General features: G+C 38.6%; 1 protein-coding gene across 2 annotated transcripts in view; it reads right to left on the bottom strand.

Annotated features, from left to right (window-relative positions):
- Positions 1-3,655: 3,655 nt before the first annotated feature.
- The window catches only part of CDK14 (cyclin dependent kinase 14), a gene marked incomplete at both ends in the record, with an annotated part of 270,287 nt that continues 248,950 nt past the window's right edge, over positions 3,656-24,992 (bottom strand). For both annotated transcript variants that reach the window (XM_082479618.1, XM_082479619.1), the window contains 2 exons: positions 3,656-3,771; positions 7,829-7,968. In XM_082479618.1, coding sequence (XP_082335744.1) covers positions 3,656-3,771; positions 7,829-7,968 — 256 coding nt within the window. The remainder of the gene's footprint in view (positions 3,772-7,828; positions 7,969-24,992) is intronic.

Raw genomic sequence — 24,992 nt, 5'->3', positions numbered from 1 at the left:
GGATCAGTCTCAAAAAGACCCTGGTAACTTCAAATGTCAGCTCTTTCCCCACGGGCACTGAAATAACATGTTGTCTCTCTCTTGGAGCCCATGACAATGACACAGTGTAGTCCACAAAGACCCTATTAGTAGTCCAGGTCTGACAGGGATTATCCAGGTTTTCAGAAACATGTCCTAGGTTACTGCTATTTCAGGGATTTTTTTTGGATTTGTAAGCAGCTATGCTGCAGACCAGCAGCTGAATTACAACAATATTTTAAAGACAGTAGAAATTCTCAGGGATGCACCAGTTTCTTCAGCTGCTTATTGCAGCTATTCCTGAGGGCAGTAGATGAGCTATAACAAATGACGATGGAGCCATTTACAAAGTTACTGCCTTTAGCTCCTCTCCTTCACCAATCTGCCAGAAACTGATGCTTCCAAAGTTGGCAGATAATGATAATGTTTGCCCACATCTCAGCCACTTGCGGGCAAAGCCCTGTCTCTTTCTTTGCCAAACCCTAAAGAAAGGTGGATTTAATGCAGTGGGTGCACTCTTAGGGCAGTAAGTTCTGGCAAGCATGTGGAGAGAAAACAGGAGGTAATAATTTCTTAAATTATCACAGCAAGATTTGGCACAGCTTCTTTGTTCGTGCTCTCAATTTTATTTCCTATTCTACCCTGAAAAAAGGAAATTAGGAACACTTGAAAGGAAGGACCAGACAAAAGACATAAGACTAGAATTTCTTTCCACACCATCAAGGGTCTGGAGGAGGTTGAAGATGGTTCCTTCGTTATTCCCCCCTCCCCCCCCCCCGTGTCTTCAAATGAATCCTTTATACGGTATAAGTGTATAAAACTATATAAAAAATAGAAACACACACACACGTCAGAGGATATAGAGAGCAACTATTTACAAATTTTTGTCTTTCATAGCATCCTGATGGATATTAGAATACTTCAAAATTCCAGCCCCTATCACCTCTATACACCCATAAAGTCAATTCAAGAAGATGGGTAAAGCACGTACGTACCTGCCCTGTCCAGCAGACAAGCTGTAAGTATTTGTTTGCCTCTGTTTTTTTCACAGTCCGATCTATTTCCTTGCAATATTGGCACCTTTTAATTTTCCTTTATCCCCACTAGCCGTGATGTTATCCGACCATTCTCATTGACAATTTAACAGCTCGTTCTGCTTTCCTCCATCCCTCTAACTCTACTCATCTTGCTTACCTGTTAACTTCATGGCCCTGGAGAGCTACTGCCATCTTTCTTTTTGATTTTCATGCACCTTTTTGCTTGTGAACGGAGACTTTAACTGAATACCTCATAATAAATACCCCTTCCTTAATGCTACTACACTGCTTACGTGCAACTCTAGTCCTTTGCTAGAATATCTGACTCAGCTCCTAACTCATCTATTTTACTCATTCAACATCCTCCTTGCCAGTCACCACTCTGCTGCTTAAAATCACAGTCACCTGCTATTCAGATTGAGCCTTCACCAGACCTCCTTTTCACATTATGAAAACTGCAGTCTTTTTTCTCTTTCACTCTTTTCACTCTCTGCACTGACTCTTCTTTCCTCTTGCGTGGTGGTCTCATCCTTTTTAAGGTTTCTACCCATCCTAAAAATTCGTCACCCAGGTCCAGGTTCCATGTCCGTATTTCTTCTGGCTCCCCTGCTATTCTAGTTTAATCTCATCAATCCTCAGCTCTCTACATTATATAAGTAAGAGGACTTCTGTTTGGTACTAATACTCTTCCTGCATTATCTGCTGCTCCCCGTCTTATATTACAAGTCAAATACTACAACCAAGAACTGATATTTTATTGCGTTGTAAGCACCTAACACAAAGTCCCAAGCCGTGATAGAAAACTGTAATCAATAATGTACACGTTATAACATTTGTTTAGTGCCTCCAGATCTTACACAATGAAAGGTGCTATTCTGTATTAAAGCTGCGGTTGAGTAGCCACAACTGTACAGTGATGTACGTCAAAGGTCCACATGGCTCTCTCTTTCTTCTTACATATAAAATTTAAAAAAATTATCTGTATCTGCTTAAATAAGATATTCAGTAAGAAGGATCAAACAGTTCTCTTTTGTGCTATTTTACACGCGCTTTTGCAAATACAAACTTTCTATTGCATATTGTATATAAAAAATTACATTTGTTTGGAAGCAACGGGAAGGAGATTCTGTATGTGAGAAATGAGACTCTGCACATAAGCTTAGAAATAAAAGGTCTTTAGTGCAGATGGGCACATTCTAAATTTACTTTAGATGGATGATATGTCACGTTAGAACAGACAAGGTTGAAGAGATGTCTGCAGGGACACAGCCCCAGGAAGAAGTAGGGATTAGCTTGTCAATAAAGATGTAAACAGACTGCTCTGAGGCAGCCTCATTTCTGACATTAGAAAATCTTAAATGGTTTGCTGGCAAAGAGCATGTGCAAAAATTGGGGCAGACTGTCAAGACCGAAATCTATCCATTTCAGTTTTCCAGTAGTTGCTGCCTGTCAGGCAAACAGCCTCCATAACATTACAGGGTTAAAAAAATATTGTACATAAACATAAAACAGTAAAACTGAATATAATTCATTAGAGAAAGTTGTATCTAATACTGTAACAAGCAGACTTAGCTAAATATTGACTTCATGAGAATATCAACTACATTTATATCAGACTATACCTTCAAATAGGTACACAAGCAGCATGTGCATTGATCTCAGCTCCTAGAACTTCCATAACAAGCTGCTATAACGGACTCAACATGCAAAACCAACTGTGACTATAAAAACAAAAGGCAGGCCTGGGTTTTTGAATGAAACGAATGTGCACTGTATTTTGTGAAACACTGTGAGTATGAAACTATTTAGAAAGGTACAATAAGCAAAGCAGCTATGTAAGAGGATACTGCTAATCTGGAAGAGTCCGTCAAGTGGTAAATCCCACTGAACGAACACTGGGGTGATGCGCGCAGTCAGAAGAGAGTTAATGCCATGATGTAACAACCACCATTCCCTTCCTTTAAGTTAGGAAGCATTCTCTCTACTCACCTGCCCTTCCCAGGTTCTGTTCTACTCTTAGAATATCTGAAGTCACATTGCACGCTATTTCACTGCTGAATAACTAGGGTTATAAAGATGGGGTATTGAATGAAAGCCATCCAAGAACAAAACCAGTTCTAGTAGATCCAGTGACACAGACCAAATCCATTGACATGACAGCACCTCTGTCTCCATCAAGAACACCTTTCTGCTATGAAGGCTACCAAACCTACTAAATGAACCATATTTGTTCTTGCCCCAAAGTTTAACAACAGAACCAGCAACAGATACTTTATTTCACCATATCTTACGAGGTGAAAAAAAATATCAGTCCAAATTAAAGGCAACCTAGTGTTCAAACTGCTGGTACCAACTTCCGAAGTATTTTCAACCTGTCAGTGACACTGATCCTGCCCACCAGGCCAGGAACTAGCACTCCTTGTATTGACCATCTATACTGTGAAAACAGATTATCTGCCTGAACATGAGCAATGTAAGAAACGTACAGTAGAATTTTATATTTTGTTTCTCTAAAGAGAACTAAAGTAAAGAGTATTTTCAAAGATATACCTTCCAATAATCACCTTACCTGCATTATCAGTTGTGAACATAGGTATTCTTCAATGTTTGCTGTTTGATACACCTTTGCCATAACTATTGTTTTTTCCAAAGACTCTCATGCTTTCTCCAGTCTCTGTCTGTAATCTTACATTCGGTACAGTAAAAATAGAAGACACTGCAAAAAAAGAGTGGCAGTTCAGAAACTTTGATTTTTTTCTGCAAAAGCAGTAATTTAAAATTAATTAGTTAATATATATGGCAAACACAACACTGAGTAAATATATACAGCTTTTACATATACCACCTATTTATGCAAGTAAGCACTGTAAAAATTCCCACTGGAAAGCATCTGCATGCATGATGATGGAAGCTGTATGATGCAAACATTCTCAGTTGCAGCCATCTAACAAAGTCCTTTTTCCAGGGTGCGTGTATGTTTGCTTGTCCTTACGCTGCTATATGATTAATATTTTCCATTTTAAAACCTTATCTCTGACAGCATTTACAAATAAACAGGAATGTGAAAAAATGCAGCAAGGTTTTTCAATAATTTGACATTACGTATTACATCTTCAAAATCCTGATGCCAGTAGAAATAAGGTATTTTGGTTTACTTCATTTTATTAACTATTAAAGACAGCTATGCTTGTTAAAAATATCCCAAAAAGCTTTTACATAAAGCAACCCCCTTCTGCATAAGCTAGAAAAACCTTGAAGAGTTCCACACACCACCAGGCAACTATTTATTTGTAGACATGATGATATTAATCACAGCAATAAAACTGAAAATTAATAAGGACTCAAACATTGATGATACAAAACCTCATTTTTACTTAGGATGCCTCAAACTGGTGGGGAAAAATCACTGACTTTTAATATCTTCTAAGAACAAATGTCCACATAAAAGTATCCTTGGAGAGCTGTCACTGCGTGACTACATGAGCAAATGTTAATAGACTGTCTGTTTAAAGAACAGATCAGGGCTGGAACAGTTTTCTTTGTTTTCACACAGCTAGCACAGATATAAGTTTTTGGAGCTACTCTTTCATTTCTATGCTTTTAAAAGACCCAGCTATTGTTTTATGCTCAAGATCTTCCCACCGTATTTTTGACATCTCAACTTGCATTTGATATTCTGCTATCCTTGGTAACATACATTCTACGCAAACAAATCAATACGAGCTCTCAAACATGAAAGCAGAAAAAGGGGAGCACTGACTTTTTTTTTTCCCCTTCAATAGAAAATAACAAGTATGCATATTTACTAAAAGCAGTTAATCTATAGATTTGTCTGAAACAAATGAAGGCTTCATCAACTATACTGTATTCCCAGAGAATATTTTTTTGGCAGAATTGCACAACTCTTAACTTTTTAATATAATATTTTTTTAAAAATGAAAGTGGCTAGATGGTAGACAGAGCTCATCTGGAATTTGAACTTCTAACTCAATTGAAATGATGCCTTGACTTGAAAACAAAACAAAACAAAACAAAAATAAAGATTTTCCTTCTCACAGAAACTCATTTTGCACACATTTTAATAACAAAACACAAGTCAAAATGTTATCCTACAATATATTACGTAGAACATAAATTCATAGTACTAGAATCAAAGCAAGAACAGAAAGTGAAACACTTCTTTTTGACTTTTTCAACGTAGGCAGAGTTACCATACTTTTGTGAAATACTGTGATTCCAAAGAAACAATATTTTCTGATGGAAAATAATTTCACTGACTTTTTTCCCTCTCTCTTTCTTCCTCCTCACCTGAGACTCCTTCCTTGGTTTTTAGTGCTAAATCACCAAATTTGCAATCCAGCGCTAGGAGTAAATTGGACAAAACATATTCCACGATGAATACAACAGAAATTTGTAAAAATGCAGTGGTGGCTTGATTAGGAGGCAGTAGATTTTGTGTGTACACACACATCTGTTGTGCCTAAAGCCTCAATGTATTTACACCTACATTTCATTAACTATCAATACCAAGTCCTTCCCAATGTAAAATACTAACCCCGAGAACTAGAATCACAAAAACTGGTAATTTCACTACACAGTAAACATTTTCCCAACTCTCCAAAGTATATGACTTCTTTGTTTTGTAAATATGTTTACAAGTATATCCAAGTCATACTAAATAGAAACGATTGTAGTATTTGATACTGGGATTGTCCTTTCTTGCATCTGGATTTATGCTTCATAATGATTATCTACTAGACACAGAAACAGTCTTTCTGTAACTCAAAATTTTACTGGAGGCATTTAGAAGAACCTTGCTTTAAAATATAATGATTTTTCATCTTTATTCTCCCCCCTTCAAAAGGTTTCACTGCTCCTGATGTTTAACGTTATGCAAAGACGTGTTTCTGCCAATGAATATCGCCTTATGGTTATGCTTCTGCAAATAACCTGCTGTGAGCTGATAAAAGGATTAATGCAGCCAAAATTCTTAATCTGTGAAATTACAAATTAAATTCTCATATTAAAAATACCACCCTGAGGTATTTTTTGTGGTTTTAATTCCCCTCTGGTGTTCTGCATACATTGTGCTTGTTAATGACTAGGACAAGACTGTCTCTGTTGGCAGCCTGCTGCAGAGTGATAATGTGTAGGCATTTACTTCACTGATAGAACTGGATTTAACCACTGACTGATAAACTAAGTGGCAAGTGGGTAATAAGTCCATATTAACAGAAAAGTACTACTGCAGAATTCAGAATTCAAAATCCCGGCTAGACTAAATCACACAGTCAGAAGGATTGAGATGTCACCACTGCAGAGTGATTTTTGTTTTCCATTTAGTGGAAAAAGGCATTCTTGATGTTTCATTAGTTCTGAAGAAATGAATCTCTTTGCATCAGTTTCAGCAGAGACAGCCTTAATTTACGCTACATCCTTTGAATTTTCAGCTTATAAAGTACCGCAGTCAGCAAACTGAGCGGTGGGGTAGTGTGGCAGAGGAGGAAAGTGGGAATCTATTTGCAGAGCAACAACACGGTCTGCGACAGAGACGGTGATGGACAAAAATTAGTGCTCCTAGTTTGGTTTTAATGTTCATGTTCTACAAATGGGAGAGTGCTCTTCAGAGCAGAATTGGGAGTAGGATACTTGGACAGCCAGGCCACAGAACCAGCGCAAAATGTAACTATTCCAGCTGCTGGGGAAGGAAACGATAAACTTTTAGAAGATGAAAGTTTTCATATTGACACTGAGTAAAAAAAATCTACCGTGGATTAAAATTCAGCAGGTGAGCTCAATTTTTGCAAGCAAACTTTTAAATCGGCCATAGTTACACAGACATGTGCTATTGTTGCATTTCTGAACTTTTTGCCTCAGAGTACTGGATTTAGATCTTTTGCTAATGGACGTATGCTTGAAAGTGGAAAATAGCATACGCTATTCTAATGCAAGCATGCTTCTCTTCGCCACACTGAGTTAAAGCAAAATGCTCATTGTTATTCCCCTGTGAAAGCTATTTTTAATAACAGGATCTGAATCAAAAATATCATGCACGATAGTATTTTTCCCCAGAATAAACAGTAGTGTGCTTTTAACACGGGAAAAAGATATGGAGAAGTATAAGTGATTTACAATTATTAAAGACATAATGGACAGCATACACGATGATAGGAACATTTTTGCAAAGTCAACTGGAATACATTTTGTTTAATAAAAGAAATAAAAAGATGTATGTAAATACTGAGAGCATTCTTAGTCAATAATGTCATCTGCCATCCTTTTCTTACACAGCCTAATTCAGCAAATTAACTGATTGTCTACTTTATGTTTCTCAGACTTCCGAATGCCAAGTCCTTTCTTAAAGGTTACCGTTATAACAGAGATTCTGTGAATCAAACACGGCTGGATTTTTATCCTGTATGCTGCAGCTAGTTAAGAAGTACTGTATGTTATAAAGTGAAAAGCACTAAATATGTAAATTGTATTTTTCCTTTTGCTTTATGACAATTCAGATAATTCTCTTGACTGCACACATAATCAAATACAAAGATAGCTGGCTGCAGACTGCAGAGCAGAGATAGCACAATAAAAAGAATCCATTTTTTCCTGTGTCAAGCTAACTCTGTAATTTCCAACTACACAATTGCACTCACATATTTTGTGTGCGGCTCTGTATGTCCATGAAGCTGTCTGCATGTGGGTTAGCGTACACACATGCATCTGTATGAACGAGCATCCTTGTTTTTAATCGATTCGGAGGTGGTTATACTCACTATCAGTTAACTCCCATAGCCGCGGGGGCAGATCACTGAAATACTCATGGCTCAGGGCTGCCTGTGCTGATAATCTGTTCTTTGGGAAACACTGGAGTAGTTTGGAGGCTAGATCTTCCGCGTGATTCACATAGCTCAGCCTGAAACACAAACGAGAAGGTTTTTCTGAAAATCAGTCTCATTATTCTGTTTACTAATTCCATCTGCAGTCAGCACAGTTGAAACACCAAGTCTTGCTAGCCAGAATAAAGACAAAGTCTGTTTGGGAGCACTACCAGGAAAGATATTCCTCAGGTTAGGGAGTTAATGAATTATTTCTGGATTGATAGCTCAGAATTCATATACATTTTCCAAATACAGAGCATAAAATATACCACATCACATATGCCCTGCCTAATATGCTAAAAGATCATGAGCAACAGCATCTTGAAAGCAACTGTTTTGATTCTTCCATTTACCTTTTTTTGAGCATACTGACAGACTGAAAACTTACAGTGCTGGAAAAAAATGGTTATTACTATCTAAACCCATGACATCCAAGCTTAAAATAACAGCAGTATTCATGCAACTTTGTGAAGTATCAAATTTTAAAATCCAATGACGTGTAACACACAACACATGCATCATATTTCATAAAGACTTTTGTCTTTCGGGAATTACTGACTTCTTATTTTTTCATATATTCACACAGCAGGGGGCTGACTCTTCATTAGGTGTTAATGCAATGCAAACATTAAATTTTAAGTGAATTATCTCTCATAAGCTACCTAGGGTAGTCTGAGAAAACTCCCTGTTTTACTGGGAGCTATATGCTTGGGAATATTACAAGAAAATACAAAATAAAAATAATAGATTTGGAAGGGAGAGAGTAAAACAGTAATCAGCAAGATGTGGCTTGGGCCTAGCAACCTACAGCTGCCTCCTAAATTTCCAAAGCCATCAAACTTATTGTAATATGCAATTGGAAAAGAGGTGCTGAATCTTATTGACATCGTGTTGCTATTATTATTTGGTAACTTTGTAAATTCAACCATGCTTTTGCTCAGTAAAGACCTCTTGTCAGGTAAAAATGCAGAAGTCTCTCCTATTTTTCAATGCAGTGCTTTCCCAAAACAGATAGAGTAGACTGCAGTCCTAAATACCTCGGTATTTGAAAAAGATGGTGTTATCCTCTAAAATCAATAATCCTACAGCATGTTTCATGCAAATGTTCATTTTTGTTCTGCTCGAGCTGACTTTCTGGAAAGCCATTCAAGGAAGACAGATTAAACAGAATTACTCTTTTGTTTTAACATACTTAATATTGGGCTGACCTGGCATAATTTATAAGGATCAGTGCATGCACAGGTGAAAACTATCTCTGCAACAAAGAATAGATAACACTGAAAACATTAAATGAAAATAAGTTATTACAGCGAAAATTATAACTCAGTCACAAATGTCATAGACCCAACTTTCACAACTCTTTGTCCATGCCCATACCACACTCAGTGTGAAAAAAAAAAAAAATTAAAGTCAAAAGCATCTCTGCTAAATTATATGCTGTCATATGTACGATATGCTGATATTTATAGTGATTCAAAAAATATGCCGCTGGCTGTCTTTTTGATTTCTAGCAACTGTATGCTACATATAATTTTTGAATACTGTGCCTATCTGATCTCTTTTTGAGAACAGGAAGGATAATTGTCCAAAAATTACCCAGGGGTGAATTGTCCAGAAGTGCTGACCACATCAGGACATTATTTCTCATTATCCATAATCTGACAGAATCCCCAAGATTAGGATTTGGAATTCTTATTCTAGGTTAAACAGATGCTAAACTTTAGTGTTTCTGACGGGCATAAGTTTTCTGTTTTCATTTTCAGTTCATGGCAAAATAAAGGCATCTTGAATGAAACAGTGATTGCGTATAAATTAGATTCTACAACAGGATTAATTCCACATTCCTTAAACTACCAGACTGTAGAAATTGTTTCATTCGACTTTTTGGAAAATTACAGTAAAGTTCATTACAGAACACAGCAAAATACCAGCAGAAAAGGCTATTCTTAACAAAGAAAGGAAAACGAGGGGTAAACATTCAGGGAGAATTGGTATTAATTCTTCTACACATCCAAAATTCCCGTGGATTGGTGATTGTATTGAGTCTGCGAGGTCTGTCTTGTGTCCTAATCCCACCTGCATCTCTTATTTGGTCAGAGGTCCTGGCAAATCTTTTCACCAATGTATTTTTTTCCCCCACAGAGGTAGCTTTTTCAGCAGCCATAGTAAACTTGCTCTGTCTTGAATGAACGCTACTTTTAAGTCAGAAAAATGAGGTCACTTAAAGAAGTAGTGAAATATTACCCTCCAATATAACAATTGTACCATTCCTTAGCTGATCCGTAGGTATAGTGAAGATGCTAATTAAGTACAGAAAAGCAAAAGAAAAGAATATTCAGCCATTAATGAATTCTGAATTACAGGTGAAATTACGGATGGTGCCACCCTAGTTCCTAGGTGCTCTTGAAGAGAGTAGTGCCAACATTTTGACGGTATTAACGGTCACCAACATATCTGGCATACTGCTACAATTTTTTTTAGAAAGAAAATCAGATTAACTAATATAAATCAAAAGTATTTTGAGTAGGAACAGTTTAGGAAGCCAAAGTCACCTTCCCAGTTCAGAAACAAAAAAGATACCAGTTTACTGAGATCAATCAAGGAGCCAAAAGTAAGTATCAAATAATCAGCAGATTACACATTAATACAATATAGACCCAACAAAAATATCTAGGGCTGCAACACAGTCACATCAACTAATGAAATAATTGTGAATAAATCAGTCAAAATTAGAAACAGTTTTATAATTAATAAATAGAAAAAACACTAAGTTCATTGCACAGTCTGCAAAAATAGTTCCATCTGCTATAATTATTACATTTACCTGCCCTGATAATACTCCTAGTAGTGATGGGGGTGGTGGTGTTAGTTGTTTCTACAGCGCTTTGAAGATTCTAGTTGCTACATTATTAGTATTATGTTCCCAAGCATTTATAGATTTTAAACTCAGAAGGGATCATAACGATCAAGTCTCACCTCCTGTGAAATACATGCCGAAGAAGATCATCCAAGTAACTCATGGATCAAATCATAACTTTTAGCTAGGTTCAGCTGTATCTTTAAAGTTCTACATCAAAGTTCTAGCTTTGTTTATGGAGCTTTGCACAGCAATGAAAAAATTCTTCTCCAAAACCCATGCCTTCTGCGAAGGTCACTTCTGCAAATCAGTGGTCACTGCAAAAGGCTGCTAAGGTTGTCAGTCTTAAAACTGATGCCTTAGTGGAATGCGTGACTAATTTTACTGCTTTGTTTAAGGACAAGCTATTCTTTTATTATGAAAAATGCACTGTATGATCATGTATTTAAATTACATCTACTACATCAGAATTGTTTGGAGAAACCCATTTAGTGCATAACCTCAGCGGTCTGGAACATCGAAACCTTTGGGTTTTTTTCTTTCCTTTTTTTTTTTTTTTTTTTTGCCAATAGTCTCTTTAAAATCTCCTCCTTAAAACATTAACAATTTGTCTGATGTAAGTTTGAAACATGATTCCTCAATGGGGACAAAGACTGAATTTTCTGATGGGGTTCCGTAGTTAAGTATCCAATACAGAAAAGTTAACAAAAAGCACTAAAGAAAAAAAAAGATTTGATTTTTAAATACACCTCCTTCAGTATGTGACAGGATGGAATTTCATACAAAATGGCTTTGTGTCTAAAACATAATAGCGTGTTTTGTCTCACAGCAGTTGGGCTATATAGGAACTTGGCATGCATGATATGGCAAGTCTCAATATTCACGCTTCACTTACTGTCACACTAATCACTGGGAAATAGTTACTAGCCATGACAGCATACATACTTTCAGAAAATGTGGCATACAGCAGAATACAGAGAAATCTTTGGCAACGATAGTAAATAATATGCAGATATTGTTTTGAGAAACATGGGGAATATTTTTACAGACCCACTCAGATGACATTTGTGAAACACTGATTTTCAACTTAATCCCAAATATGATATACGGCCTTAGCTCAAGAAAAACAAACACCATATGAACCTGTCTCACTTTAAACATATATGAATCTGACTAGACTTGAGCAGTTGTAAATCTCATTGGATTACAAGAATTTGATTTAATTTTAGAAATCAGGCTTAAACATCTTTCCACTGCAGAGGAAGGTCAGTATTTGGTCAAGCAGAACATGACTAAGATCACTAAAGTTTGGTTTAAGCTCTTGAGAAAAAAAAAGTTTTGGGCATGTGCAGTGAACTTCTGAACTTGGGGTGATTTGCTTTTAAATGCAACGAAGGCGGCAGCTCAAATTCACATTAATAATTAAGACAAATGGGCATTAAAACAAATGGAGATAACATGCTGTCTATATACTCCTAACAGCATGAGGTAAATACTTCCCAAAGCAAAAATCGTTTACTGTGCATATTTTCCATGCGAAGATACGACTCTCGCAGCGTATCATTAATTCATTTCTCAACTGGCATTTACAGCATGGCCTAGAGGAGTGAGGCACCTAACTCCCCTTGGAAATCTCAGCTCTGCTTCTTTATTCTAAGTAATCCCTTGCAACCTGAAGTGCTGAAAGACAAAACCACAGTTAACCTGAACAATCACTCCACTTAGCAGAGTTTAAAGTTTAATGGGAAGAAGAGAATAAACAAAAAATTTCGCATCTTGGTGCAAATCAGACAGGCCATATGGTAACCCTCAGAGCTCATTTCGCAGAGGATGCCATGGTCCCATCAACATCAAGGTCCCTGTACAGTCCCTGCGGTATCTCACCTCCCATTGCACTGCCACAGGGGCCACATTCCCCATTTTCACCCAAGTCCGCTTGAGGCTGACAGTCTTTCCCCCTTGCCCCCGGCTTTAGGCCTCTCCTGAGTTCTGACACAAAACTGTGTCAACACTGTATATTACGGTTAACGATTGTTTTGCAAATCCATTATCTTCCACCCAGCTGATACAGCCATGGCCTCATGTGCCTTGATAGTTTTGCACCTCTGAATACTCGCGCAACCCTACTAGCAGCAGCTACTCTCCACACAAATCCGAGCAGGGTCTACCTTAAGTAACATTTCCTTTTTACTAAAAATCAACAGCCTCTTCTGTTGTTACAGCCATGCCGAGAACACCTACCGTCTTCAAAGACCTGACGTGAGCTCCAGCGTGCAGGAGCTGCTTCCCTAACGTGCCTGGTGTGCCTCCACGGAGCTGTTGCAGAGATTATTTAGCCATCATGAAACCTCCACAACAAGTGAATGCAAGTTTTGATGCGATGCTTTTTGTGTTTGATACAGACGAAGACATAAAGCAGCACCTCAAGACGAGAATCTAACGGAGTAAAGACGTTATCATTTTTCTCAGTGTTTTACACAGAGGGTACTGAGGACAAAAACTGATGAACAAAGAGAGACAAAAGCTTTTGAAGGCTCACTGAAGCAAGGTTTTACGTGTTACTGAGCAATCACAAAATACAGAATTTGCTCTACAGCACAGCGTAGAGGTACTTCAGGCCAAACTCTACAGTAAACATTACAGTCAAACACAGCCACTGGAACCACATTTCAATGTTGGGAACGTCCCCCAGACCCGCATGGGGCTGCCAACAGCAGTCCTAACATTGTGCTGGGTTGTGCACATTCTTTAGTAGAGGCACGTCTCCAAACACCCAATGCCCCTCTTGCTCATCCCAAATTGAGGTGCTGTCAGCAGTTTAGATACAAAACCACTGAGGTCTCTACACATGCAAGGCGGGAAAGTATGGTCTCCAAGCTCCCTAGGCCATCAGTTCAATTGTAGTCTTCTAGCTTGGTATCTCACTAGAAGCAAGATTGCCATATTGGTGCAACATCCCACTCAGGTTCCTTAGATGAGCTATGCTGGGGCAAATTCTGCACTAATGTGGCTATGCTGCTCCCAGCATCTGTCCCTGCTCTGTGCTCCTGCACAATACTGCACTCCACAGTCTTCAGACCTTCACGATTTCTCTAATAGTGTATGAAACAATGTCTTTGGAAATTCAGAAATTAGTTTGATCCCTTTTAATTATATTACCACGTCACAGCATCAGCAGTCTTATCTGTCGGAGTACTGAAAAGGTGGTCAAAATGTTTATTATTAAAATAACAGCCTTGACAACCAATGATAAGTATTCACAGATATGGAACAGAGATAAAAGTATCAGTGTTCGATTCTTTGATATTGCTGTTAACGTGGATGTAAAAGAGGTCAGAGCCCCGTTTGGAAGGCTGTGGAGGTAAGTTCATTCAGCGCATTCCAGGAAGGTAATAATAACACTGACCTGTGGGAACTAATTCTCACTTGACAGTTGCACAGATGCCATTAGCTGGAAAGCAGCCAAGATGAGTAGCATTTCATGAAAAAAAGCGAATGTAACAAATGAACCTTCCAACAATATCGGCAACTAGGGTTTTTTTTTTCTATTTTCATTAATATAGATTTACCTCTAGGTATATAATTTTTATACACTTGGTAAATTTTTAAAAGAATCTACTGACCCAGTAGGTAAACCATAATAGTTGCAGCTTAGGAACTGCTCAGAATGGAGAATTAAGACGCTTACTTAAGCTGCTCATGAGTGACGCGAGGCGTCAAACTTCATTTGGTCACACCTAACCTAGACAATGAAGTGATCCAACCACTCACAGCAATTCACATTTCATCATGACTAGATCATAAAGTCATTTGTATGTGTCATCGCCAAATGCAGCTCAAGACAAAAACTTAGATATGAGTCTACTTCTCCCTGACGCTATGCTAGATTTGACCGTTTCAGCTGTATTACTGTATTTCTACAACACAGCACTGCTTGCAATATCCAGCTTTAAAGGATTGCTTCATATAGGAAGCAGAACCCTTACAGAACGCAACACCTTTAAAAATGGAATTTGGTTGATTTGAGCTTTAAATACTAAGCTTAAAGATAATCAGTCAATACGCAACAGACTGAACACTATCCTGGGTTTTGTCCTTCTACAGCCTGACCTGCACCCGGGCTACCTCTTGCTCTCATGCCTCAGAACAAATATGCTGGACTGTGAAACCTTCCAAAGAAACCCAGTGCCAACGACTGACAGCTTAGGGCATGAAGATAGCCAATACTGTTCATTGACAATATCTGCAATATTTCCCCGACTCGTTGTATACCATTTTGATAGAGAAGGTGGTTTACGCTGGATACTAGGTATCTTTTTGCCAGGATAATATATGCTGGAGCATCACATGAAGCAAGAACTATGGAGCCTGCATGGCAGACATTAAAGAGATAAGAAAAATAAGCTTGTTTAAACAGCAAATACACAATATATGTCCAGTGATAACATACTCCAAGCTATTGAGGAAGTGGCTTTCTGTGATATGATCACGCAACTTCCTTAATTCCTGGGAATTCTGAGGTTCTGATATTCCAAGCAACATGACTGCTGGGTACAACGTTCTGGTACCATAACTAATTCTTTAAACTGGAAGATGACTATCTGAAGTATTTCATATTATTTCCCTTGGTTTTCAGCAGTTTCTCTCAGATGCAGATATTACCCAGAAAAAGTATTTCCCAAGAAATTTTAATTAGGACATGCCTTACCATTTTGCCCTAGAAAGAATTTCGCAATTACTTCTTTTTGATTTTACATGCCACCACCAATCAGCTATTTTAATTTTTTTCAGCATCCCAATTAGCCCAGTATTAAAGCTATTCATTATGGAAGACAGTATATTACTTACACCATGACAGACTACTGCTGAAAATGCTAGATTTACAGTTTACTCTGCTTGCTGTAAGTGTAATTAATGAAGAACAACAACATGGTGGAGACATCTAATCAGAAGCTTTTGATTATTTTGAAATTCTTTAAAGGGCATGAATTGTCTGATCAAGGACAGTGTTTTTTAAAGGCCTTCTTTGTGCACCTCAGCAAGTTGAACAGAATATCCTTATAAAATAAATAGAGCTAAAAATAATTACCAACACCCCAATCATTTTATGAGCTATTATTTCACCAGAAAATGGGGAAAATATATCTTTAATCCTGAACAAAAACTCTTCAAGGTTTATGTTCTCTATAAACCTTTCACTGAGAACTGAAAATATAAGTTAGTAATGCAATAAATGCCCTAACAAATATATCAGATTTTTCACTTAATGCTTTTTACAGGCTTAAACCAAACTGAGTGAAAGAAAATCACCTTTTACAGTCTGACTCTTAAAGGAAGAATGCCTTTCTGTTATGCTTTTTAAAAGAAGGCATGGTGAATTTATATCAACTTCACTGAATCTTGGGGCATGATAAAAGGAAGAAAATACGGCAGCAGAGTTAACATTCCATAGCATTCTTTCTTCACATATTTATTTCCTCACTGGCTGGACATAAGCCAAAAAAAAAAGGAGGGAATAACACAATAACACCCCCCCCCAAACATAGAAATAGCTGAAATAAACCTTTGGCACACAATGCAGTCAAAGCTCTGTGCTTCTCCTCCTCCCACCCTTGACAACCTGGATTGTTTTTCTCCAAAGAAATCCAAGCAAAAAATACTCCAAAGAAAAAACAACTAAACTCTGAATTTGAAATTTGTCAAGTAGGTGCAGCCACTAGGGCAGTAAACAAACTTCCCCCTATTTTCCCTTATTAAATGACAACAGAAAGAAAAAACAGCTGTCTTTTGGGGCCTATTGCCTTTTGAAGGCTAAAAAAAAAACCACAACAAAGTTCTGGTAGATAAACATTAGCACTGTCTTATAAATCTCTGCCCTCTTGTCCAGTATTTTCTCATCTCGGGTTTGAGAAGACTTAATTTCATTCTAATGTAAATAAGGACTGGTCTGTTTGCACAGTACTTCAGCAAGAATATGCTGCAAGGTTGCAGCATGCAGGCAGTGCCCTGAGAAGGGTGACCTTGCTTTAGTCAGTGAAGCCAAAGATCATTTATCACAGTTAACCTACAAATCTGTCTTGCCGGGGCCTCAGATCCATCAACCACTTGGAAGCAGCTACTTGTCCTGTCCTCCCACAGCTCCCTAAAACATCGGACGGGTCTGATCTTTTCTATTATTGTATATCTCTCAGCTAATAAAATATATTTTTATGGATATGGAACGAACAGGAGTATTTTGTATTTATTTATACAGCTCATTAAAGGTGGATAGAGATTTGGAGGCAGAGAGAATGCCCCAAGCCTAGAAAGCTCAGGAAGACAGACCCCAGGCATATGCATGTATTTAACTTTATGTATATGAGTCGCCTGGCTGAACCCAATGAGACTAAGCAATTACACACAAGTAGGCATCCTGGTCTTTTTGCAACTCTACTCCTAAGCTATGACATGGCAGGGAAATGATGCAGAACTAGTAAACATTGAGAGGAAGAGACCAAGATGGTTATAACGAGCGCATATGGCCAAGATATTCAAAGCTATGCAGTCAAAAATACTTTATTATGTTTTATTATACCTATACATTTAGACAGACTTCTATCATCCAGAACTAGTTGCAACTCCCTGACCCTGAGGTACCTGGTTCAGGTGACGTTAGAAGAGATCACGGGATGGGCAGCCACATTCACAGCAGCATTGTAGTGCAGAAGGTGACATTCCTTCTGCAGATTCACTTTCCTGATTGAGCACACCACTGTCTCTCTTTACATTAATGGAGACAGATACTTTCTAAAGGGAATGTTAGGTCATCTTCCAGTAGGGAGAAGCTGGCAGACTGAAAATCCGGTGCCTGATACCAACAGTGGTAACACTTGTTAAGAGACGAATATGCTTGTGCCAATCTGTTAAATCTGAATTTGACTTTGAACTTGAACAAGGGAAAAAATGAGGATAATCATTCAAGGGTTTCTTAGGCACAGAGACCATTGTAGAAGGAGAAAACAGTGATCTCTCTCTAGCAGGCAATTTGGAGAAAAAATAGCATGATTTTGTGTTGATTTTTTTTTTTAAAAGTGAAACACCACATATCCACATGTTCCTGTATTGAAGTGTCTTTTTAAAAAGCTGCTCGGATTTAACACAACAGTTCATGCCTATTTAACTATAAACATGTTGCAGATGAATGACCAAACCACAAATTCCATATATTTTAGCTATCAGTTACTGAAATGTGTAGATTTTAAGTGCTTGTATTCACATATGTGTGAGGATGCAGCTCTATCTGACACTCAGAAATTGGCTTGCAGTAGGGAAGGACTCAACCCTGAACTATTCTTGCAAAGCCGAACCTGTGAAAGTAGCGTGAAAGAGACAGCTACGCAGGGAGTTACGGCTATTTAGACATAAATCAGCATAGGTGATTTAAGAACTAAAATAAAAATTCTTATGTATAACAGTGGCCATTAAAGGTCAGATTTCCCACAGAGCTCTGTGACACATCTGGTCATGTGTGTTGCCACTGAATCGGAATGGGCAGGTAAATAAACACCTCGGTCCCATTTTAGGGTCCTGAAAGGATATTAAGCTTCTGTGAAAGTGGGTATTTGAGGCAGACAAGGACTAGTCCTAGCAGCTTCCAAACTGAGAACAAGAAGCCTGGAGATAAGGACCGCAAACAACTGGTAAATGCACTATCTGGGCACAAGCCCATCTGATTCCCAGAAAGGAAGACAGCAGCTGTGAGTCTGCCTAAATTATCTAGGGGACAGGAGAAGACCTAAATATGTGTAAGGGATCACTGACATAACAGTAGGGAATAGGAGCAAATACAGAGCTTTGTGAAAGAAGAGAGGAAGAGGCATAACTATGGAGGATTTTGAAAAAGATAAGAAAGAGCTCAAAAACAATGGAGTGAAACAGCCAGTGTTGGGAGGGGAGATAAATAATCCACAAAAGCATAAACTGTATTTACTGGCTGCTTTTTATACGATCTGAAGAAAGGTGTTGGTCAGGAGAGGACATGAGAAGTATATTATGAAAATCAAGATCTGAGTGACTGAGCTGGTTGGGGAAGGAAAAAAAAGTATCTTGGAAAAACTGGAAAGAAAAAAAGCCACCCTGTAAAATGTATATAGCAGTCAGGATGCATGAGATAGGAAAGGAAAGATAAAAAGCATTCCTAAGGCTTCAGGCCTAGGTGACAAAGGCTGCTAGCATTACTGTGAGAGAAAAAACTTCACTGGGAATATGCTCAAGTGTGCAAGGGGCAAGGAATAGTAAGAATCTCCCTGTTGAAGCCTGTATAGCCGAATTAAGCAGGGCTAGGGAGAGAGCCTGACCACTCAACTACGGAGTGTCCACACTGCCCCCTGGATTATTTTGGCCCATGCCAACTTGCGTTCTCCAAAACCACTCCTAGCCACAGTTCAGGGAACAACCCGTGCCAGGGACCAAAAAAATAGCAAACAAATCCTATGAAGAGCGGTTGAAGGAGCTGGGCCTGTTTAGTTTGAGGAGGAGGAGGCTGAGAGGAGACCTCATCACTCTCTACAACTATTTGAAAGGACACTGTAGAGAGGTTGGTGCTGGTCTCTTCTCACAGGTAATTAATGACAGAACAAGAGGGAATGGCTTCATGCTCCAACAGAGTAGATTTAGACTGAACATTAGGAAAGAATTTTTCACAGAAAGAGTGGTCGGGCATTGGAATAGACTGCCCAGGGAGGTGGTTGAGTCCCCATCCCTGGATGTGTTTAAGACGTTTAGATGTGGTGTTGGGGGATATGGTGTAGGGGAGAACTTTGTAGAGTAGGGTAGATGGTAGGACTCGATGATCCCAAGGGTCTCGTCCAACCTAGACAATTCTATGATTCTATGATTCTATGACCACTCCCAAAAGGCAGCAAGTACCAGCCTCCGACAAGCAGGGCGTGCAATACATTACCTTCAATTGTATGCTGGAAAATACAATTCTCATAGTCCGCAGCATTGGTCTTACGTTATTCTGGAAATTTTGGATTAAAAACTAATACTGAACACCCCAAAAATAATAATTGCACCCGCAGCTGCATGGGGACCACACAAGGCCCGCAGGAGATGCATGCCCAAGTGTTACTTAGTCCAGCTGCAGCTAAGGTCTGCTGCACGGCCTGGGGGCCAGAAGATAGTCCCTGGCTCTGCTTTAGTTAGCAGTATAGACGTAGGCTGTCTCTGACAGAAAAATGATATTCACCAAACACTATCTGTCAACATCTCAGGGAAGATTCATGCCCTCATGGCTGCAGAATAAAGCTTGACTCAAGGGCACTTTAAGGATCAAATATGAAAGAAATAAAAGGAATAAAACACTGTTCTGCAAAAGTCATAATGCTGAAGGAAGGCCAATAATAATCTGGAGCATGATTTTTTATGTCAGGGTGGTGAAATTAGTTTTAGGCACACTAACAGTACACAGTAGTAAACAGAGATTTAAGATTGCTGTAGAAACTAACCAAAGAAGGCAATGCAAAAATGATGGCCCATTCTTAACTGGCAATGGTGTCAAGAGAAAAAAGCATAAATGTCATCTATTTTACAAGATTTCCTTAGATTTTGAAGTATGGGTCCAAACAATAGCAATATTTTAAAACTCTTCTGGATTCCTAAACAATAGGAACTAAAAAAGCAAACAATACATTTATGAGAATGTGACAGAAGTAAAAATTTTATTTTTTCCATTTGAATTCTTTGCAGTAAGATTCTGAGTTCATAGATCCAACATGAAAAATTAGAGCTTTTATTCATTTGTATTTCCAGTCTCCTGTTACAGCAGTGATCATAAAACAAACACAGCTGGCATCTTTATTATTTTATTCACTGAAGGATTTAGCTGGACAAACATCACAAAGATGGTGGCTGCTTTCATTGAATTTATGATCAAATATGCTCCAGTATAAGATCAACTCCGTAAGATCAATTATTATGAGATGTGAATAATTTAACAGAAAGTTGTCTATTTGTAAATCAGATCTTATGCGTATAAATTCAGCTGAGGTAGCAGACGGTGGATATACACTGTATAATACCTTACATTATTTAAAAGGATGCAGTTTTTTGTGACTCACATTTAGTGATAAATATTGTCATTTACATTTTGGTATCCAGTGAGCTGCTAATTCAGACAAACAACATTTCAAAATTTTATTTTAACCTTCAATTAAAATTATCTTAATCAGAGAAGAACTTAACTGTTTTAGTGATGTCTTTCAAAATTACAGAATATATTTCCTATAAAGGCTTAATTAAAAACAATACACAAACCACCATCGCCATCATTTTATGGGTTTTTTCCATAGAGTCTCACCAGAGTCTGTTGTTCAGCATAATACCAGGAGAGTTATCATAATTTTAACGCAGAATGTGTGCCTTAGGATATGGGATTGACTCAATGCCTAAAAGAAAAAGGTCAGTTCCCTTTGGAACCACTTGCCTCTTTGCCCTCCAGCAATGACAGGTGCACCAGCCCTATGCTGAGGCTCGTTATTCACAGTGTATTGCTGGAGATACATAATCTCACCTCTCCATCTTAATTCATCAGCAAGGATTATTGTCTCCTTTCTTCCCATTTTGACGCTCAGGTCAAGCAGGCACGGAATACAGACATGATGATCTGCCTGCAGCCAGCACCTTTCACAAATTCTCAAATAATGGCTTCAGACTTTCTAAAACGGGTTATTGAAAGAAATCACTAAATTTAATTATGAGAAGTCTTTGGCTAGCAAATAACCTCAGGTTTTGAAACAGATCACTGTTTTCACTAGTGTCCTACAATGCCATGTGTTTCTGCCTTACTAATTCAAAACTGCATGAAAAAGCAAAAATTCTTGTTTCTCTGTCCTATATGGCAGGAAAGAAGTCAGAAATCTGAAGGCAGATACAGCCAGAAATGCAGGAAAGGAAGCAATTAAGATTTTCTTGACAAAATTGCAATAGATTTTGGGAGACGATCACAGGCGATTCTCATGAATGGCAACATCTATGATTACCAACCTACCGCAGAAAAGGTCGTGGTCAAAATTATGCTGAAAACCCCCCCATCAAATCATGATAAAATTCTGTAAAATAAGTATTTGTCTGAGGTAAAGATATTTTGTGATGTTTGTACCACTACAGAAACCTTAACTACTGCCTTTGGCTGGCAACAGAGCCAAATGGCGTGGGGTTTGAGATGGGTTTAAACTATTTGCAGAGGTGGCAAAAAACTCAGTAGCATTATTCATATTACTACAGTTACTGCTTGTCTGCACCATCTCCCCAAATTATATACATTTCTGAGACCCTAAGATGAGAATCAAAGGAGCTGTTGAGTTAAAGAAAAATTATCCATAATACATGACAAAAAGCAGTGGAAAATATCAAGCCACTTAAGCCAACAGCAGTTGCTTAACAGGAAGCACTTTTGAATGCCAGTGCCTATCATTTTGGCAAAATCTTGCCTTTAACGGCTACATACAAATAACAAGAGACCCAGCAGTAAGGTCTACTTCACTTCTATTACTGCCTTCACAGTATGTCTTCAATTGCTCAGACACATATTTTTAAAACACATCTCACAGACTCAATTTTGTCAGCAATGTCATTATCTGGAGAAAAAAGACTTCAGCAGAGAGGCCAACAGTACCAAACGCCAGGAAGAGGGCAGGATTAGGAATGTGAGGATATAATGATGCCTGGTGCCTCTGATCAGAAAGTATTAGATCTCAAACCAAGAAATGAACACAGACACTATGGCAACATATGAGTAACAGACTACCAAAAACATAATTCTGAGAAATTAATAAAACATTGGCATGTAGAAATGCATAAGGAGAAAGAACAACTGGAAACATCTGAAAAGAGTTGATCAGCAAGTACTCAAAAACGTTAATGAAGAACACACTTTGAAAAAAAAAATCATACCTGGAAACACCAAATAAACTTGTCTGTCTGATATACGTCTCAATATCTTAAGGAATTCTTAAGGAATTAGCAAGGATAGCAAACAAATGTAAGGCACCTTTTACAAGTCTTTCCAGGAAAACTAGACAAGAAGAGTTAGTTCTCTTTCCTCATTTCTCTTTACAAGCTTATTACTGTAGATAAGTTACTGTAATGTTAGCTAATTTTCCTCTGCATTCTAAAGTACTTTCCTGGACTTAAATATATATATATATACACACACTTCCTTCCTGGTTTTCAAATAAGGAAGAGAATCTTGGGAAATATTTGCCAGACAATATAGAAGGAAAATACAGACAACAGGAATAAAACATAGACAATATGGAAGCAAAATTAGTTTTAGGAAAAAAAACTAAGACAAAACGGCAATCAAAAGCAGAGATGACTAATGAACAAGACATCAGATAAATTGATTATTTTCAAAAATTGACTTTATCATTGGTGGAACCAAGCGACAAGGGATAATGTTTGATGTAATTTCTCTAAAAAATCTTGCTCTGTGGACAAACTCCGAAGAGCTAGGACGTGATACGCTATCACATAGACTGAAAACTGGCTGACAGACCATAAGCAAAGGGTAATGATGAGTGGCAATGTACTGCGTTGGAAGGGAAGTGTCCAGCTGTGTGCCAGAGGGATTAGCGTTAGTCACAGTTTTATTTAACATCTTTATTAATGAACTGGACTAAAGGATACACTGCATACTGAATCAATTCTTAGATGAAACTAAATGTTGAAAACACCATAGAAGTGAAAAAAATTAGTACAAGGAGGCTAACAGAAGTGAGATATCTGGGCAGAAAATCTACAAACAAGACAGAGCATAGAGAACTGCAAACAATTATTTCCAGGGAAAAATAACCCAAAATATCGATAGGTTGAGAGATAAGAATGCCAACAAACTCTAGTCCAATGCCAGAAACTAGATTAGAGGTTGCAGAAGACAAGCTGTATTTTCACAGCTGTCATGGATGGGAAAGGTATAGGACAGTAACAATGTAATTTTGCTAATGAAAAAACATAGAGGCATTAGTACTCTGAAAAAGAGGACAAAGGCTTTTGTGGTCCACTTTAGGAGGTTTATTAAGGTTTATTAATATTTTTAACCAGGCCAAGAGGATGTAACACAATACACAAAGCTTAGCAACACAAAAGAGGGGGAATTTAGAATAAAGCAAAAATAAATAGAATGTCAGGATAAGCATTGTAACAATGAAGTCTGTTAGGAATAATGTCCCCCCATATTTATAAAAGTTATAACATTTGAGCAATTTGAAGTTGTGCCAATTTTAAGGAACCATTCAAATACAAATATCATAGAATGGTTTAGGTTGGAAGGGACCTTGAAGATCATCGAGTTCCACCCCCCCTGCCATGGCCAGGGACACCTCCCACTAGACCAGGTTGCTCAAAGCCCCATCTAGCCTGGCCTTGAACGCCTCCAGGGATGGGGCCTCCACAACTTCTCTGGGCAACCTGTGCCAGTGCCTCACCACCCTCAGAGTGAAAAACTTCTTCCCAATATCTACTCTAAATCTGCAGTCTTCCAGTTTGAAGCCATCCCCCCTCATCCCATCACTACATGCCCTTGTAAAAAGTCCTTCCCCAGCTCTCCTGTAGGCCCCCTTTAGGTACCAGAAAGCTGCTATAGGGTCTCCCTTTGGACCCTTGGCAAAAGGATAAAGTCTGGAGATCTTTCTCAGTCATTGCCTTCAATCAGCGTCATATAAGTCATTACCATAAAGCTGCAAAACCTGCAGTGCATTGTGCATTTCAGCTTAGCACTAACTGTTCCTGAGCTGGGCTGAGAACTTTTGCGTTTGGCAAGATCGCAGCTGAGCCCCTTTATGGTGCCAGAAACACACAGAAGGGTCCGAAGCGGGTACAGTACATGGACAGTCGTGGCCACGAAAAACAAAAGGCACTTAAGTTCAGGCCAGCAGCTCCCACCACCCTGAAATTAATTTAAGAAACCCCGCAAAGCAGTGAAACGAACAAACAAACAAACAAAAAAGCAGTGTTAGGAAAAATAGTCGTAACACGGATTCCCGGCCCCTGGGGAGGGTCTCCCCATCTCTCCCCCCCCTCCCCTTGCTATGCCGGGCCGCGCGCGCCCCCTGCCGCCGCCCGCCCCCCCTCCCCCCGCAGCGACCCACCGCACCGGGGGCGACGGGGGGACGGGACGGGAGACACACACAACCTGTCGGCTGTCGGACACCGGAGATGTTA

The sequence above is a fragment of the Vanellus vanellus genome (assembly GCF_965231255.1).
Source record: "Vanellus vanellus genome assembly, chromosome: 2".
Classification (NCBI taxonomy): domain Eukaryota; kingdom Metazoa; phylum Chordata; class Aves; order Charadriiformes; family Charadriidae; genus Vanellus; species Vanellus vanellus.
Note: the sequence above shows the minus strand (reverse complement) of the source record. Positions and strands in the feature narration are given on the sequence as shown.